Raw genomic sequence first — 19,392 nt, forward strand, 5'->3', positions numbered from 1 at the left:
GAGCGAAGATCACCAGCAAGCCTTCAACATGTTGATGAATACCATGCATTTAGTCTTTTTGGTATTCATGTGCAGACCTACTCGTAAAGCAGCTTTCTCTATCCTTTCTAGTAGCTCCTGAGCTTGACTGGCAGTATCAGATATTAATGCTATATCGTCAGCAAACTCCAAGTTAGACTATGCCATAGTCGAATTTTATTAAAAATATGTTATTATTAGTCATCATGAACCCATTTCGTTGAACTCAAAATTATACTGATGTTTATTAAAAGTATTCAATAGTAAAATGGTCATAAAGAGTTAAAAATATCAGACGATTAGTGACAATAAAAGTAATTGAATGCAACATTATCTTGCATAATTATAACGGCTCACTTTAATACTGAACAATTTTGATTTTGGAATCTACCAGTTTATTGATAGCGAACCCCGAAATTTCGACTATGAACTTTGAATTGTAAGCAGAACTTTACCCCCTGGACTTTGCTCTCTAAAAACACACTGTCAAGCATACTTGTTTATCAGTCCATTAACCACAAGTACGCGCTAGATGTTTGATGAGAGATTAACTTTCGCGTCAACACAAAAGCGCCGCAAATACCACAGACAGTTGTTTACTGTGTAGTTAATGGTAATGGCGCGGGCCCAGGCGATTTAAACCATAGCGAGGTATGGGCGACCAATCACAAGGCAGATCCATTTAAAGATGCATTACATCATGGCCAATTTTAGTTAGGCCAGAAATTGGCCTAACTCTCCATAGAGTCCCGTGTTAAAAATCTTAACCGCAAGGCAATGTCAGTAGTCCACTTGGGAAGCTAACAAACAGAGGGAGTAGGGTGACTGATCAGATGTGAAAATCTATCAATTGTGCACACATTAATTAAATCAGAGTTTTAAGCTTAAATACAATATCCAGAGTATGCACAATGGGCAAGTGGACTACAGGGTAGTCTAACTCCAAGTCAGTAACACATAGTCCCTTTGAATAACTCCTGCAAGGATGTTAAATTCCTCTGCTGACTTTTTCCATCCAAAAGATAAGCGCGACTCGCACAACACCACTCAGGCAGTGTACAAAATCCCCTGCATGAACTGTAACTTATCGTACATTGGAGAAACAGGTAGAAAATTCGGCACGCGGTTAGAAGAGCACAAAAGTGAAGTGGAAAAAGTCAGCAGCACCGTGGTCACTAGAGCAGGGAGGAAAGAGTCCTTAACTACTACGCACAAGTTGGCCATAACGGACCATGTTGTTGATAAGAACCATGTAGGCCTAATTGGGTGGGGGAAGCTGAGGTCATTGGCACAGAGCAAGATAGATATAAGCGCTGGATCAAAGAAGCTGTGGAAATTAGAAAGAACTATGAACAGAGACGAGGGGCAGTACCAGCTTACTCACATTTTTGATGAGTTCCTGCAACAGGGATCTAAAAAATCCCCAAAGGGAAAATCACGCTGGAAATCTCTCTAGCGTTGGTTGTCAGTAGATTGCAGTCACTCCTCATCAAGTGTTGACAAAGACAACAGTGGTTGTTGAAACGTACACAGTAAGTGCATTTTCTTGGATCAGATACTACGAACTCTGGTTTACTAGTTTACTCTACCGATCCTGATGAATTTGTTCAATCAGGAAAAATACTGTTTTCAATTTGAAATATAGTTCGAATAATTCGAAAGCCACAATGATGTACGGTAATTCATTTCGTAAAATGTGCATATGATCCATAGTATCAAAGGCTTTAGATAAATCCACAAATTTACCAATGGCGCGTCTCTCAGTTTATATATACATTGTAGCTCATTGACATCATTCACAAATTCAAGCACAGCCATAAAATGTCGAATGATTATTTTTAAAGCCATTTTTTTTTTGTAATGAGGCTATATTATGTCCTTACCTCCATGTAGCTCGCCCTGCAAATTTTGTTCTGTTCAGTGGCGTAACCAGCACTTTTTTCAGAGGGTGGGCAAAGGGAGGAGGCAAAAATTACAAAAAGGGCTAAGAGTCTTACATATCAGGGCGGCCAACATACCACGAGAGAGCAATATACTTCTCACAGGGGGAAGCTGTCCCCTGGTTACGCCACTGGTGCAGTGTTATATGGGCGTATCAAATGTAAACACATAACAATGTCAATTGGCCTATTATAAGTGGCGGCGCCATGAATTATTTGGGGGGGGGGGTTGGATCTCAAGGGGAATTTGGGGGTGGGCAAAATCAATTAATTTAGCGCAAAATTGCCGCAAAAAGTGGAATATTTTCGTAATTTTACCGGGTGAAAGAAAAATATTGGAGGGTGGGGGTTCCCCTTCCCCGCGTGCCGCCACTGCCTATTATTACACGGGCCTTAGCTTTAACGACAACGTGGTAGCAGTATTTACCTGTTAAAAGGAGTGATGCTGACATGACACTTGCCACCGAGCTCACCACTGCCGCTCCTGTGCCAAAATGCATTTTCCACTCGACGAGTAGAACTCCGGTCGACCTGAACATGCCCCAAACCAGTTGATGGCAGAGATGCGAACCCAGGACCACCACCCATCTCCATGCTGTGTCGACGTCCGCTGCGTCGTAGATATGATGGGACTTTTCATTGGTGGCCAAGTCTGCAGACTGAAGACGGGACGCTCCCGCCTTTTTGTTTCGCTTCATGGTGATTTATTTCTGATAAAAAATAAAGAAGTACGGAAACAATAATTTTAAAGTAATACATAAGTGCACTCATCTTAGAAATGGTCATTTAAGCCAAAAATAATAATATTTTTTGAAAAAAACCGACAATAACAGTATAACTATTCCATAAAAAGTTATGTACTTTGTCATCAGACATTAGCTTTTACTAGGCATATCACCTCAAAAAATAATCGCAGCAGAAACACGTTATTTAATGTTCCTACATTATTGAGCTTTATTAGAGCATCAAAAATCAAAAAACAGAATTGAAATCGGTTAATGCATTGTGACGTAGTGTCAATTTAAAGATGCTCGTAGATGGAATGAAATCCTGCCACAAATGGCTGTAATGACAAAATTGGCACATTTCGAGATTTTGAAGGTATATTTGGACGCTTGCTTGAAAAAGCAGCGTTAATATAAATATCACATGTTAAATGCCTATCTTTCCTGACTTCGTTACAGAAAACAAAATTAAAAAATCTATCATTGAATAATAATAATAAATTAACCAAATATACTATTTTAGCAATTTCGGCCAATCTGCAGACAAATTAAATCTCAAAAATGACTAAGTTCAGCTAATTAATATGCAAAATTGATGCCAATAGAAAACCGAACAAAAAATAAAGGTGCAGGGTTTTTTTACACACATATGTATAAAAAGTTCTTTCAATTGATAACAAAAAATACACAAAAAGTAATTAATTATGCAAATTAGGTAATTACAGCTAATTATGTATTTATGATTTTATTATGCAAATTAGGCATGAGTAATTTTAGGTTTTTTTTCAATATTTAATGAACGTCTGTTCATTCATCATAAATTTTTTAAGTATGATCCTGTTATGAGGTTGAATAAATGAACTGCAGTTAATTATTTAAAAACAATACAAAAAAATAAAAAGTTTGACATTTTGACGGTGTCTGGAATATAATTTTAATTTTACTGTAAACATGGTATGTGTCACCATTACTCAAAGCCAAGTCCGAAAAGTAAAAATTAAAATTCAGTTGCAATGAGACTTTAAATTAACATTTTGTCATCTGGATTAACATGGGAGGACAATCAGTAAAAGCAATAGCCATTTTACTGTATACCGCGTATACAAAAATAGTATGGCCTTGGACACACACAATGGCTTAGTGCTATTGTGGTTTGGAAAATTACTCCCTAAAAATATCATTGATTAATGTTTTGCTTCAACTAGTTTTAGGGAAGTGTTTCATTCGTTGTCGACGGAATTAATTTACATGCTAAGAAAGATTAGTATTTCAGCTAAATGGTGGTAGTTCCTTTACTTCAATAGGCTTATATTTACTGATTTATGAGCGATCTTCAAAAATCCATAAAAACAGTCAGTAGCTCTTAAACAAAACAATTTTTAATTTTTGAGGACCCGATGTTAGCCTCGGAAAGGCTTCACACACCATATATTAAAAATTTAAACAATTTGGATAAATGAAGCATATGAAGAAATTCATTTAATGACATGGATGTTTTCTAAAATTGGCCAAATTTGAAGCGCGCCCTTTTCAATTCACTGTTATGCTTGCATGCACAGTGTAGCAGAATTATTGTGCAGCCACTGTGACATACCTACTTTTACTTGTTCATTATTTTGAAGAAATCCCGTGGAAAATGCTAGTAAACAATAATACATAATGGAAACACTAGAATGATCATAATCACCACAGAATGAAGTGATGGCGCTATTACAGTAACCATCCATAGGGCCTGCAGGATTATGATTCTAATTGGCTTGTGTTGATTTAATGAGCTATTTTTAGAAATGATGTAATATGCCATAAATAGTAATGATATGCTTATTCTATATAGAATGGAAATAAAAATTCCTTTAAAAGGAACAGGGCGAACAAATGAGGAAGTGTCAAGATAAAGGTGTAGTTATTATATTGTTTGAACTATTTCTATAATTCGCATCGATCATAATGAGTACCGTATGTTTTTACGTACCTCAAATGACAAGAACTACGGTACTTAGCCTATGATCTTGCAATGAGACTGTACTCAGTGTATGGACAGTGTAGCCTATTTGTCAAATCATTTTGGCTATTTAATTCTGACCATTGTGATTAAAACAGGCTTTCAGATTGGTGAGCTATTGTGTACCAAGTGATAAGACCGGGCACGTATAATAAAAATACACTGGATAATTCATGACAGCCTATTTACTGGCAAAAGGTGGGCCAAATAAATCTTAGTTGATTCTTGAACACAATTTAAGCAGGAACCTTGAGACAGAATTTGAATACATATTATCCAGTAACGTTTACTGAGCCTAACAGTCAATGAACGTTCATTGTTAGCACAAAGCTCTGTTGTTAGCATAATAAGTAGCTTTGGGTATCCTATGTTTATGAAATAAAGTGTTTACAAACGAATAACATCTGTTATACATATCTACTTGCTAATACACTGAAAGTCTAATAGAAATGAAGGATAAGGAACAATTACAGAACATTTATTGTTGATTACTTAGCTATGGGTATATACAATGTTTACAAAATAAGAGCGTTAATGTTTTTTACATGAAGTTAACGTCTTTGCTACATAGCTAGTTGTTAATACATCGAAAATGTGACTAGATATTTACAATTTGATGACATTCAAAATAATTTAGTATTGAAGAATTTCAACAAATTACAGAACTTTCATTTGTTGACATACTAGCAATATTGTTAACAATGTTGAAAATCATGTTCATAAGCGTAACATCCTCTATACATCTATTTATTAATGTTCATTAACGTATAACAATTTGTTACATCTATGTCTTAATGCTCATAAACGTAACATGCTCGATACATCTATTTATTAATGTTCATAAACGTCCTTGATACATCTATTTCTATTTCAATGCTATTTCATCTCCGTGTTTTGACAATAAATTTGACCCGAATAACATTTGTAAGAGGTAGAAACCTATCAGGCGGCGAGTGGCATGATAGAGCCGGCAACTTGTGACACCGCCCGGCCGTATGGCATTTTCCAATATACTCGGTTAATTTTGTGGGGTTCATTATCGAACCCCAACGGCTTTAGCTTGTATTTATATTATTTATTAACATAGGCCTATTTGTTTGTGACATTTCAAGCGTTTTAAAATTTCAAAATAATCCCATTCAATTACACGGTTGACGGTGGAAATTTACTGAATTTAGAGAATGCACTGCGACCACCACCTGAGACTTATCAAAATAATATTATTAACTAATCCCATAACTGTTCAAATAACAGCCCTCACTTAACAGACATTAAGTCTCAATTGACAGGGTCCATAAGTGCTAAAGTAAATATATTTTCTCTTTATCGACTGCCTAAGTTTCCCCATTTAAGGGATGGGGTATGAACGTTTGGACAGTATTTATTGTGGGACATTAGAGCACATCAGACATGTTGCATTCTGAATACGAAGAATGTCCTTTTGATATAAAATAATTTTGATTTTTGAAATTCGCAAATGATGATTTTTACTTAAAGTGTATGTAGGTGGGATGAAAAAGCCGACGATCAATTGAAAATGTTGACCTTTCGTATTGAAGATATGGATCTTCTTCCCAAAACACAAAAAAAATTAGGTCATTTTGGGAAAAAAGTCCATATTTTCAATATGAAAGGTCAAACTTTTTAAATTGAAGGGCTTTTCCTCCCAGCTACATACACTTTAAGAATATATGTTATTAGATTTATAAAATTTAATTCGAGGACTGTTATATAGGCCTATATCAAAAATATGAAAAATATCAAATTTTAATAATTTGTCATAAAATTTGTATTAGATCCTGATTTTCAAAAATGAAAATTATTTGATATCAGAAAGACATTCTTCGTATTAGGAATGCAATTCCATATGTCTGATGTGCTCTCATGTCCCACAAAAATACTATCGAAACGCCCATTCCAGATCCCTTAAGTACTCTCTTTAATTTACTCAAGGTTGTGTTAGTATAAATGAATTCAGTTATATAAACACAGCCTCGGTGAAAAAGGTCATGTTGACATAAATTAATTGACTGTGTGGTTAAAGTCTCATTAACAGATTCTATACGCTATAGCAGAACAACAAGCACATACAGGCAAGTATTTTGCCAGTATCAATAAAACTATAATGAGGCTATTAATGTAGCCCAACTGTACGTACAATCTGGCAATACCGCTAAATCTTAAAGAAATGAAAAATATCTGTTGCAATTTTCGGATTTGCATAAAAGTAATTCTAGCTAGTTCATCCATGTTGTAAAACAATTATTTCTTTTAATACAAACACATTCCTTGGTAAGACAACTTTATAGCACTGTTTGAATATCAACATGAAGTAGTAATGACAAATTTAAATGTACTATCGCCTCAGTAGTTTCCTGATTACATAGACAGCACGATTATTTTATTTTTATTCTGCAACGCTGTGAGGAAATAAGTAGGCCAAAACCCATCGCAATAAGGACGAAAAATGCTTTGCATTTTTCGCCCAAAAATAGATATAAGGCCTGGAGAGCAATGAAATGGCAGACTGAAATATCTCCATCAACGAACTGTAGTATTTTCCTGGACTAACATAGTGTGTTATCTGTCTGGTGAAGCAGAAAGCTTGCTCAGGAGATTTCCGAGAGAAGAGCTTATGGTCAACATAGAAGACTATTTGGAAACAAATTTGGAAAGCACTAGCACACCATCTAGGATAGTAAAAACATATTCTTCAGGACTTGGACTGAGACTGTGGTAGACCAGGGTTTACCTTGGGTAGACAGGATCTTGGACATTACCGGATCTTTGATCAAGAACTAAGGCCACCAAAGGATTAAGTCAGCCAGTTAAGTTCTCCAGGCGTAGTTAAGTAACCATAGCAATACCGTAACACACCCCAAGTGAAAATTCACAATAAACGAGGTGAAGGAGGTCATAAACACCATGAAAAGCAACACACATTATGGTTGAGAGCAGGTGGGCTTCCGATGAGACAGCTTCATAAGCACAATCTGGTCAGGATAAAACTCTTGAAGATAGGACTAGGAGTAATGACCTGCGCAAGGCGCAAACCAGTAGGCCTATTCGATACGGTCTATGGATAGATAGTGTTTTGCAGGATGGTCCTGAATTGAATCCAACAGACCATGATCATTGATCACCTGATTTCCTAAGGTAGTAGGTCATTTATGGGTCAGTTTTTATTGTATAACAAATTATTGAAAAGACAATGCATATAGTACTGACGCCATAACAACAACAACAACAACAACAATAGTTGCGTCAGGACTACTCCACGTTCCAGAAAAATACAGCACTATAAGTTTTGGATTTAAAAAATATTATCCTGTTTTGCCAAATGAAACATAGCTAAATCCTTTAGTTAGTCCTAACTTGCATGAAAGTAACAATTTAATATTTGGTCAATTTCTGGAAATAAGGGCCAAAAACATGCATTTTTAGGGCGTTTTTCGACCTTTTTCACATTCTTTGAAAATCAAGCCCAAAGACTTGAACAAAGACTAATTTCAACAAAGACTAATTTTTAGAAAATACAATTTCCAATCTTTTTCATAACCAATTAGCAAAAATAAAATATTATATTAAAATTAAGATTTTGAATGCTTAGACTTGTGTCAAGTCTTACAATTTTGTGACTAAAATTTTTGGACCATTTTCCCCCAAATTTTAAAAATATTGGCAAAACAGGATAATAATATATTTTTAATCCAAAAAAAATAGTGCTATATTTTTCTGGAATGGGAAGTAAAAATATGTCTCAATGCGCGTAGACTTATTGACACGATGGTCATATAGGCATATAATTTTGGTTAAATATGGAAAATTCCGTGTGTTCAGCACTATTAAAAGGTCAGAGGGTTGATTTTGATTATTTTGTATTTTTTCAATATTTTTTTTTTTTGTTAAAATTCCCACATTTTTTTATTTGTAATTATTTGCAATAATTATGTGTACCCCGGGGTGGTGAATTCTCAAAATGGTGTGCCAAAAAATGGTCTGCCCCCCCTCTTTGGCCGTGCCAAAAATCTTTGCCCCCCCTTTCGACGTGCCAAAAGCCCCCCCCCCCCCCCCCTTTTGACGTGCCAAAAAATCTTTGCCCCCCCTTACACATGCAAGATTTTGGGGAACCCGAATTTAAAACCTTAAAATGTCTTAACATTATAATGCGAATGCAGCGAGCAGGAAATTGTGCATTATTTGAATGTGTTCCTAGTAGCGTTTTCCTACTCTTTTTTAGGGCGTAATATAGAAACGGTGCCCAAAATATCTGTGCCAAAAATTGCTTGCCTCCCCCTTTTGACCTGCCAAAATCGCTTGACCCCCCTTTCGACCTGCCAAAAATGCTTGCCCCCCTTTGGCCTGCCAAAAAATCTTTGCCCCCCTATAATTCACCACCCCGGGGGTACACATAATTATTGCACCCCTTTAACCAAAGAAAAACCCTGGATGGGGTTGCAGTAACGACGATTACTGACGCCATGCACCAATTCATACGAAATCTGCACCCTCGTTTGTAGTGTGATCAAGCAAAATCAGTCTGAATTAAGTCGGGATATTTAATTTTCAGTTTTCTACAGGGTGTCACTGAAAGAAGTGTATCGTCGGAAACTTAATTGTTTTGGTATTCTAACGCCACAACTAAACATAAGTAAGTATTACTGGTGTGGTTGAGAAATTTATCACCCATCCCATACTTTTTGACAATTTCAACAATAGGCCGCGGATTCAGGATTTCTGTAGCGGAAGTCAATTAATTTGTACCGAAATTCCTCGCCATAATGCAATATAAAGCGTATTGCATAACAATAGATACAGTTCGGAGGTTAATCCATCTCCTTTGTTATGCAATACATTTTATTATACTATTGCATTGTGGGAAGGAATTTCGGCACAAATCAACTTCCGGTAGAGAAACCCTAAATCCACGTATTGACCACACCGTTCTTGAAATATAAGAATTTTACGAAGCTCCTTCATTTTCAAACCTTTCCACGGATTCAAATATCAATCGATGATCTGTATTCGGAGTGCTTATTACTGCGATATCATATTGATAGATATATGACTCCGTGGAACGGATAGAAAATGAGGTAGTTTCGTAAAAACGGAACGGTCAATTATCAAAATTCATATCACTCATGAGATAAAAAAAGCATGGAGAAGATGGAAAGCCATGTAGTCTCCTGTAGCTTGCCTTTATCAGTGGCGTAGCCAGTGAGAGCCGGTGACTGACCTCTCTGTGTGTGCGTGAGCATGTATGCGTCATGAGGTCATCTGCTTTTAGACTGCCTCCACGAGTGGCCTACGCTGCGCTATAGTTCGGCACATATAAAATCAGAATTTTTGTTAGTTTTTGAGCTCAATACATACGGTTCTTTCGCAATACGAAATAAACGACTATCATATCCTTTCAACATATATATTCAACTGCAAGGAAAAAATATGGCTTGTTTAGAATAAACAAATTACGGGAGATATTCATCATTTTCTACCCCGGTATCTAAAGATTTATCGTCTGAATATCAAATCGTGCATAGCACATTCACGTGTATCGATCCCGAGTATTGATTTTAGTGTCTCTGCTGTACCAAGTAATTATTAACCAGACGATGCCGGTGTGCTCCGCACTGCCTTATGCTTGCAGATAGGAAGTCTGGAAGAAACCGAACCTTCGACATAGCGCCCGGGTGGTCTTCCTGTTCAACTGAATGCAAAGGCGGTAAAGAACACCAGAATGTGTCTGAAGATGTCTTATACATGATGATTTGGTCCTGGTATAGACTATGCCATAGTCGAATTTTATTAAAAATATGTTATTATTAGTCTGTTCCAATATCTGTGGATGAACCCATTTCGTTGAACTCAAAATTATACTGATGTTTATTAAAATTAAAGTATTCAATAGTAAAATGGTCATAAAGAGTTAAAAATATCAGATGATTAGTGACAATAAAAGTAATTGAATGCAACATTATCTTGCATAATTATAATGGCTCACTTTAATACAGAACAATTCTGATTTTGGAATCTACCAGTTTATTGATAGCGAACCCCGAAAATTCGACTATGGACTTTAATTTGTAAGCAGAATTTTACCCCTGGACTTTGCTCTCTAAAACACACTGTCAAGCATACTTGTTTATCAGTCCATTAACCACAAGTACGCGCTAGATGTTTGATGAGAGATTAACTTTCGCGTCAACACAAAAGCGCCGCAAATACCACAGACAGTTGTGTACGGTGTAGTTAATGGTAATGGCGCGGGCCCAGAAGATTTAAACCATAGCGAGATATGGGCGACCAATCACAAGGCAGATCCATTTAAAGATGCATTACATCATGGTCAATTCTAGTTAGGCCAGAAATTGGCCTAACTCTCCATAGAGTCCCGTGTTAAAAACTCTTAACCGCAAGGCAAAGTCAGTAGTCTACTTGGGAAGCTAACAAAGAGAGGGAGTAGGGTGACTGAAAAGATCAGATGTGAAAATCTATCAATTGTGTACACATTAATTAAATCAGAGTTTTAAGCTTAAATACAATATCCAGAGTATGCACAATGGGCAAGTGGATACAGGGTAGTCTAGTCCTGGTATGTCGTGTCCATGGGTTGCGTGCGTATTTATAAATACGTATTTATAAATATAGTCGAAGGTAGCTGCAGAGCTATAGAGAGCCATATTTTAACTCCTACATCACAAAGCTAGATGCAGTCCATAGGTGTGCCTTTCGCATCATAGATCTCGCAAGGGAAAAATCAGTCTTTGATCCACCGTAGAGCATCTACAATATTACATTGAATGTACTATGGTATTAATTAGCTCCAGATTTCTTGTAGGCCTGCCAACTACTACAACTCCAGACTGGCCTTCGACTCCGCAGCTCCGTTAGATCTCAGAAGCAACCTTGTTAAAGTCCTTCATTCCATCTAAAGCCAGCACATGGAATGCACTCCTGTCTCACAGGAATTGTGAAACGGGCCAGCTTCAAAAGGAGGTTATACCGATGTATATATCCCGGTCTACGCCAACCCGTCAGCGTGTCCGTAATGTATAATGCCTTGATGTATTGACACATTTTTAAACCGCTTTTTATAGGATACCCTGTATACAAAATCAACATTTTCCCTCTCCGAGTCTCTCTTTCTTCCTCCTCTCTCCCTTCTCTCCTTCCCTCCTCCCTCCCTCCCTCTGCATTTTTTAATGAAAGTAAAATGCGTCGATCGATTATGCCTACTCTTTTATATAGTTTTTCAAAAACATATCAAATTGTATAAAATGACAATGACACACAAGAAAAGATACTAAAAGTACATATTAAACATACCTTTTTAATAGTGGGAAGTTTATGCTCGGTATTCAAAATCGGCAGCCATCTGTCACATTAATAAAATATTATCTAATTTTCTCGCCATGCGATATGGAATGATACTTTGTGCATGGCATAATATTATTCGCAATCTCTTTCTATGCTAATGTATTAGTGCCGAAGTGTATTAGATGATCATCTGGTAAATGATGATTATAAATTGCAGTGGTAATTAAAGCCGATTTAACATCTTCAGTATACATGGTTTGCATCGCAATTCGCAACTAGGCCAAAACAATACATAATGTGGAGGGTTTTATCCTTTTTTATTATTATTATCATTATTTATTTATTCTTTTAAGGGCTCTTCCTCCATTTTTCTTCATTTTGAGAAGGCTAACGCTTGAACATTTTACGGTAGTAACACATTGTGCATTTTTGGACTGAATTTAAATATAAATGCTTGTTTTTAATGAAATATGCATTTAATGAATAAATTGAGTGAATAACAAATATAATATGTCCTTTATACTAACAAAATTAAAGGGTTATTTCAAAAAAGTGATTGAAAAAACAACAACAAGATTTCAATTTTTTCAGTCGGTCGCGGCAGGCAATAAAAAACATGGCACGGTAGTGCAACTTCACCACACATAACGTACGCTTTTCGGTGCCTGCACTACCAATCTCTTTACATTACTCGGTTAATTTACGCGTATATTCTGCAACACTTTTTCATGATAAAAAAATTGCATGTCGAGTCAATTTTAACATAGCACGGTAGTGCCATTTTACCACACATTACGTATAAATATGTCCCGGGGGGCACTCCAACTTTGGAGGTGACGCGTATGTAGGGCTGTTAAGACCCCTTTTTCAGCATCGCTGTCACCCAAAGACCCCATATTTTTTACGAACACATGCTCGCTCCGCGCTCTGTCACCCGAAGACCCCTATTTTCCATTTGATCTGTCACCCAAAGACCCTTACAAGTTCAAACAGCAACTTTCATTTATCACTGATTTTGTTACTTATTTTGAAAAAATAAAGAAATTTGAAGCCATTTAGAACTAGAAATTCGATTTTCGAGGTTTTTGTGGCGCTGTTTTGGTGATCTCACCCAAAGATTCCATTTAAAAAAAGGTCATGTTCTCACCCAATGACCCCATATTTTTTACATTTTGCTCTCACCGAATGCCAAAATCATGCTCTCACCCAATGACCCCATATTTTTTACATGTTGCTCTCACCGAATGCCCCTTAGTGCGAAAGCGCCAGCCCTACACCTATATCCATTTCAAATCGAAGTGCCCCCCCCCCCCCTGGGAAATATGTACGCTTTCAAGTGCAGTGGCGTGCGCAGCAAAATAATTGTTTGGTTGCCCTCCCAAGACAAGAATGTGGAGAGTCGATCTTTTTTATTGTCGATCTATTTTATTTCTGTTGTGTTTCTGTTGCAAATGTCTGTAACGATATTTTAAGCATTAGGGACGCACCATTAGACTTCAAGGGGGGCTAGGTAGGGCGAGTTAGCGCAGCGGTTGCACCACTGAGGTCCCTGGTTCAAGCCCCGGTGCGGCCCAAGGACTCATGTGCACTTGGTTTATCCCGATTCCATGCTCGCTCTCGCAGGTTTTCTCCGGGATCTCCGGTTTCCTCCTGTATCGCAAAAATCGGTGATTAGTTGTTTGGTTAAACTTCCTTCACCCAATGGAATTTGGGGAGCTGCACAGATAATTGATGGATCTAAATGCGGATAGGTGTGCGCCGTTCGGCAGCAACCTAGTTGATGCGATCTGATTGTGATGATTACAGCGCTTTGAGTCCTCTAACATCTGGAGAAAGGCGCTTTATAAATCCAAAATTTAATTAATTTTAATTTTAAAGTTCTGAAAAAAAAAAAATTTCCCCACTACATGAGCAAAAAAAACAAAAAACTTTCCCCACCAACACTAAAAAAACAAAAAACTTTGCGCCCACCTAACTGTGTATAAATGCATGAAATATAAAAAAACCTTCGCCGCCTCCCCCGACCCCAACTTCCTAAGGGACCGTTCACAAAAATGTGTAAGGGGGGCTGATGCAAAAGGGGGCCCTGAAAACTTTTCACCCTCCTAAGGGGGGGGCCCTGAAAAAAAAAATGACCACGATTTTTCCTGGGAAAATGGAGTTTATATGCTTTTCTATGGGGTTGACCGATAATTTTCATGCCGAAAAAGGGGGCCCTGAAATTTTCGAGGTCTGTAAAAACGGTCCCTAACCCCCCCCCCCTTGATGTCTAATGGTGCGTCCCTTAATCCCTGTTTTGTTTTGACATGGTCAAACATCAGCAAATAATGATATGCAGTCAAATAATGGTTAATGAAAGTGTCTCCTCATGTCGACAAAACAATATGCCTATAATATATCATCATCATCATCCATTAGCCCAAAGCGCCATCACGATGATCACTTCATAAGGGACAGTTCACAAACACTTTTAAGGGGGGCTGATGCAAAAAGGGGCCTGACATTTTTTGACCCTCCTAACGGGGGGGCCTGAAAAAATGACCCACATTTTCCTGGAAAAATTGAGTTTATATGCTTTTCTATGGGGTTGACACATCATTTTCATGTCAAAAGGGGGGCCCTGAAATTTTCGAGGTCTGTAAAGGGGGGCCCCGAAAAGATTTTGCGATAATTTTTTTTCCATCAGGCCCCCCCTTACAAGTGTTTGCGAACGGTCCCTAATACATCGTCTAGAACGATGAAGGAATTAGTGATCTGAATTAATGTGCAACGTCCTAATCATAATAAATGACATGGTAATTGCATTTATGCAAAGCCTTCTTATACCATGGCTAGAATAATCCGGGACAATAATTTGTCATTAGGGATGGCGCTGATGATTTTGTGATATATGCAATTAATTACCATGAAAGAAAACAAGAATTGTCTTTAAAAAGACAAAGTTCACGGATCAGGTGTACAGGCTGTATCAAAATGATTCGGCCTAGTATACCCATCAATTTCCAGTGATTGTGGACATGACTGTCACATCAAAATGCAACATATCCGCATAATTTGTTGATTAATGTCATAAACAGTCGATACCGTAGATTTATATGGGCTGTTCATTTTAGGCCCTTCACAATTGATTCTTAGTTTCCTGTTTCATGGTTGAAAATAATGGATGAGGTGACTTGTAATTCTTAATTAATTAGGGAGGGGTTGGGGCAGGGGCAGAGTCCTTTCCAGATAGCTCTTACCGGGTTGGCACCATTGAAATCGCAATGCTCCTTCGCCTCCGAAGGAGACAACATTTTACAACGGATTTTGGGCTAAAAGAGTATAATATAATGTCCACTGGCAATTGTTTTGGTTTTTTTCCTTCATCCAATCAGAAAATTTCTTGTATAGAACGAAAGCTAACACTTCCCCCTAAAAACACTTTTTTACCATTAGGTCAACTGCACAGATAACGTAATTCAATGTTATAGCAATGCGAATGTGGTATTAGGGCGCACCATTAGATTTCCAGGGGGTGGGGGCATGGGAGTTTTTTGAGAAAAAAATCGCCCACTAGTGAGACGAAAAAAAATTGCCTCACTGATGAGTAAAAAAAAATCCCCACCCAACTTTGTATAAAGGTATACAGTAAAATTGAAAAATGATACTTGAAAATTGCTGCCTTCGGAGGCGAAAAATAAAAAAATTCCACGAAAATTCCGGCGAAAAATGATATTCTGCCTGACCCAAACTCCCATGCCCCCCCCCCCTAAATCTGTTGAAAACGAGCTATATTATTCAAGCACATTTCAAGTGTTCCTTACAATTCTTTTCAAATATCATGTCATTAAATGAAAGAGCATACTTATATATATTGGCCAATTATTAGTTTCATTCGAATATGCAATGGCCAATTCTCTTTAAGGGGGTACTACACCCCTGGCCAATTCAGTGCCTATTTTTGCATTTTTCTCAAAATCAACAATTATAGCACATTGGTGACAAGTAAGATATGTATCTTATAGGGGCAAAGACTACAACTACTGCACAGAAAATTCAGCAACTCAAGGCAAGTAGTTATTGATTTATTGATTAAATATTGGTTTTCCCTCATTTTTGACTGTAACTCCACAACTGTTGTCTGTGTTGAAATGTTTATTTCCAGTGCAGTAGTTGTAGTCCTTGCCCCTATAATTTTTCATATCTTACTTGTCACCAATGCACTATAATTTTGAGAAAATGCAAAAATAGGCACAAAATTGGGCAGGGTGTAGTATACTATAAATGGCAAATCTTGTGCAAAATGTTACTGATTTCGCCTGTTATGTCATACGCCCGGGGTCATACGATTGTAAATTCAATGAACTGTGGCTTTGCTATTGCTGAATTTAATTTTCTACCCATTTGACTGCATTGAGGTTTGTCAGGTAATTAATAGGACATATTTTTGCATTATTCCATAGGACTAATGACCCCTGGCCAAAAGTATATGGTAATAAATAATTGCCAGACTTTTGCTGACTGGAAAATTAAAATATTGGATACATTTCATACCATTTTTAAATCGTTACATGGGTGAGTTTGCCTTGTATGAACTTTTTAGGCCTATTCAATGATATTCAGCTCATCCAAAGGATCGTAAAAATCATCAAAATTTTTAGTTTTTTTAAGGGGGTACTACACCGATAAATTTGTGACTATTTTTGCATTTTTCTCAAAAAATAATAACACATAAACAAAAGTTATGTATATTATTGGCGCAAGGAATCCAATTACTACACTGAAATTTCAGTGACTCAAGACAAACGGTTCAGTATATATGATAGGAAACGAGGTACATCCTAGCAGTACCTTATTTCTTATCATAAATAAAAATTCCTTTAAAAAAGGAATGGGCGCCCAATGTGAGCTTGGATGTGATATGTGATGCGATCAAGCAGAATCAGTCGGAACTCGGAAATATTAAATTTTCAGATTCTTATAGGCTACTAAATAGCATTTACAAAGCTGCTTTTGCAGAAAAACCCATTTGAATCCATAGATATTAGCAATTAAAGTGTTTCCAAAACAATAGGAAACAAAAGGAAATATTCGCTTTGTTTGGCTATATCTTAAAATCAATTTTGCCGATTTCCGACTAACAAACCGCTTGTCCCTGGTCTTGGGTCACTGAAAGTCCAGTGTAGTAATTGGATTCCTTGCCCCTATAATATACATAACGTTTGTTACCATTGTGTTATTAGTTTTTGAGAAAATGCAAAATAGACATAAATTTATCGAGGGGTGTAGTAGGGCCTATACCCCCTTAAAGAAAAGAAATACATTCAAGTATTTGAACGGCGCTTCAACTTTGTCAATACTATACTAGTGCTTCGCCAAAATTTTCATTTCAAAATACCTAATGACAATTTTTGACTTATACTTCACTTTTAGGAAATTTATACTTAATTTTAAATTTAGTACACTCTTTCCCTGTGATCACCTTTAAAACCTCAGCTACAGAACTTATACAATGGTTCATTGGATCATTTATCATGTTTATGATGAAAACAAAAATCATTGGATCATGAAAAAATACAACACAGAACATTCCTCATAATCACTGGGCATCAGGGATGCATTAGAAAAAGTACATATCACATTATTTTATCATTCACTGTTAACATTGGAAATTTTGTCAATAGATTGCAATTATAATTGACTCTTTAATATGGGCCATATATCCATCATGTCCAGAGGTTGTATAATTTTTTGACATCGAAAAAAAATTATTTACAGCTATTAACAAATATCTTAGGGGCTGTGCAATAATTAATGTGTACCCCCGGGGTGGTGAATTTTCTGGTGAAATGGTCTGCCAAAATCGCTTGCCCTCCCCCCTTTGGCCGTGCCAAAAGTCTTTGCCCCCCCTTTTTGACGTACCAAAATACCTTTGCCCCCCCCCTTTTGACGTGCCAAAAATTCTTTACCCCCCCCCCCCCTTACACTTGCAAGATTTTGGGGAACCGTAACTTGTCTTTTCATATAATGCGAGCGCAGCGAGCAGGAAATTTTGCATTGTGTTCCTAACGTTTTCCTACACCTTTTTAGGGCGTACTAAATGGTGTCCAAAATATCGGTGCCAAAATTCGCCTGCCCCCCACCCATTCGACCTGCCAAAATCCCTTGACCCCCTCCTTTCGACCTGCCAAAAATGCTTCCCCCCCTGGCCTGACCAAAGATCTTTGCCCCCTATAATTCACCAGACCGGGGGTACACATAATTATTGCACCACCCTTCTTATCATTTAGATACCCCCAGTTTATCAGTCAGAAAAACGATAATTGTCGTAAAGTTTGTACAAGTCTTGCAGTCATGAGAAGAGTTAAAGCCATTAAATGTGTGATTCAGGGTGTGATTTGCTCCACAGCGACGCCCTCAATCTTTCTTGAATTTCTACTTTTGCATGATTCTAATGCCCAGTGGTTTACAAAAACACCACGTGAAAGACTAAGCCTGAAGTGCTTTAATTACAGTAAAATTCGAGTTTTTATAATATATCAGGAGATCTCCGGTTTTATTCAGCGTTCACCGTTCGAGTGATGGCTAAACGCATCGCGTGCGTGTGTATCATCGAATCAGTGGCGTATAAACGGTGTGCATATCACTGTTTGTCTTACGTCTTGACGTATAAACTGTGTGTATATCGCTACCCGTCTTACGTCTTGTTTGTACCTCCTAGCTGCGAGAAGCTACTCAAATAATCATGATAATAATACGATCGGCGAGTCAATACACGCATTGTAGGCACCGACATGAAATTGCAATTTCCTTCGGTTTTTTTTACCTCATTTGTTTGGCTCGAAATTTAAAGGGGGCAATGTGAACAGGAAAAGCTAACATTTAAATAGGAATCTATTCTTAATGCAAATCACGCATTATGGCTTTTAAAAGCTGTTTGTCCCAAGTCACTGATTATTATTTACAACACTGTTGTTTTACTGCATGATTATTTAATGCCGCTCATGTATGGCAATCTCTTTAATTGCTCATTTTATTCATTGCTGGTTGTGGTGGGGTTTTTTTCGTTCCCTCAAACTTTATATCTCATTTTGGTATACTGAACAATGTATTGTTTTGATGTATTGTTTTGATGGTAGTACTGGTACAACTTGCTGTATACCATTTAAATGATTTTCTCAAACGCTGCTCGTTTATCGCGAAACTTTTTATATGCATGCCTATACAGTGCCTTACTGAAAATCAACTTTGTGATATTTGTTCACACGGAGAAATTTTGACATCTGCAATAACGAAATAATTTACCTCAGAACTGTGTAATATTTACTCAGTTACATAATATTCTATTTTACTTTATTAAAATCTTACCTAATTATATATATTTCTGAGGTAATTTTACCTAATTATTATG

At 37.1% G+C, this 19,392-nt stretch overlaps 1 protein-coding gene across 1 annotated transcript in view; it reads right to left on the reverse strand.

Moving 5' to 3' along the window:
* The window catches only part of LOC140139808 (monocarboxylate transporter 12-B-like), a 54,990-nt gene that overhangs the window by 26,707 nt on the left and 8,891 nt on the right, over positions 1–19,392 (reverse strand). Inside the window, exon 2 of the mRNA XM_072161541.1 lies at positions 2,386–2,668. Coding sequence (XP_072017642.1) covers positions 2,386–2,656 — 271 coding nt within the window. The 5' untranslated portion in view covers positions 2,657–2,668. The remainder of the gene's footprint in view (positions 1–2,385; positions 2,669–19,392) is intronic.

This window comes from Amphiura filiformis, chromosome 18 (genome assembly GCF_039555335.1).
Source record: "Amphiura filiformis chromosome 18, Afil_fr2py, whole genome shotgun sequence".
NCBI classification, from domain to species: Eukaryota; Metazoa; Echinodermata; class Ophiuroidea; order Amphilepidida; family Amphiuridae; genus Amphiura; species Amphiura filiformis.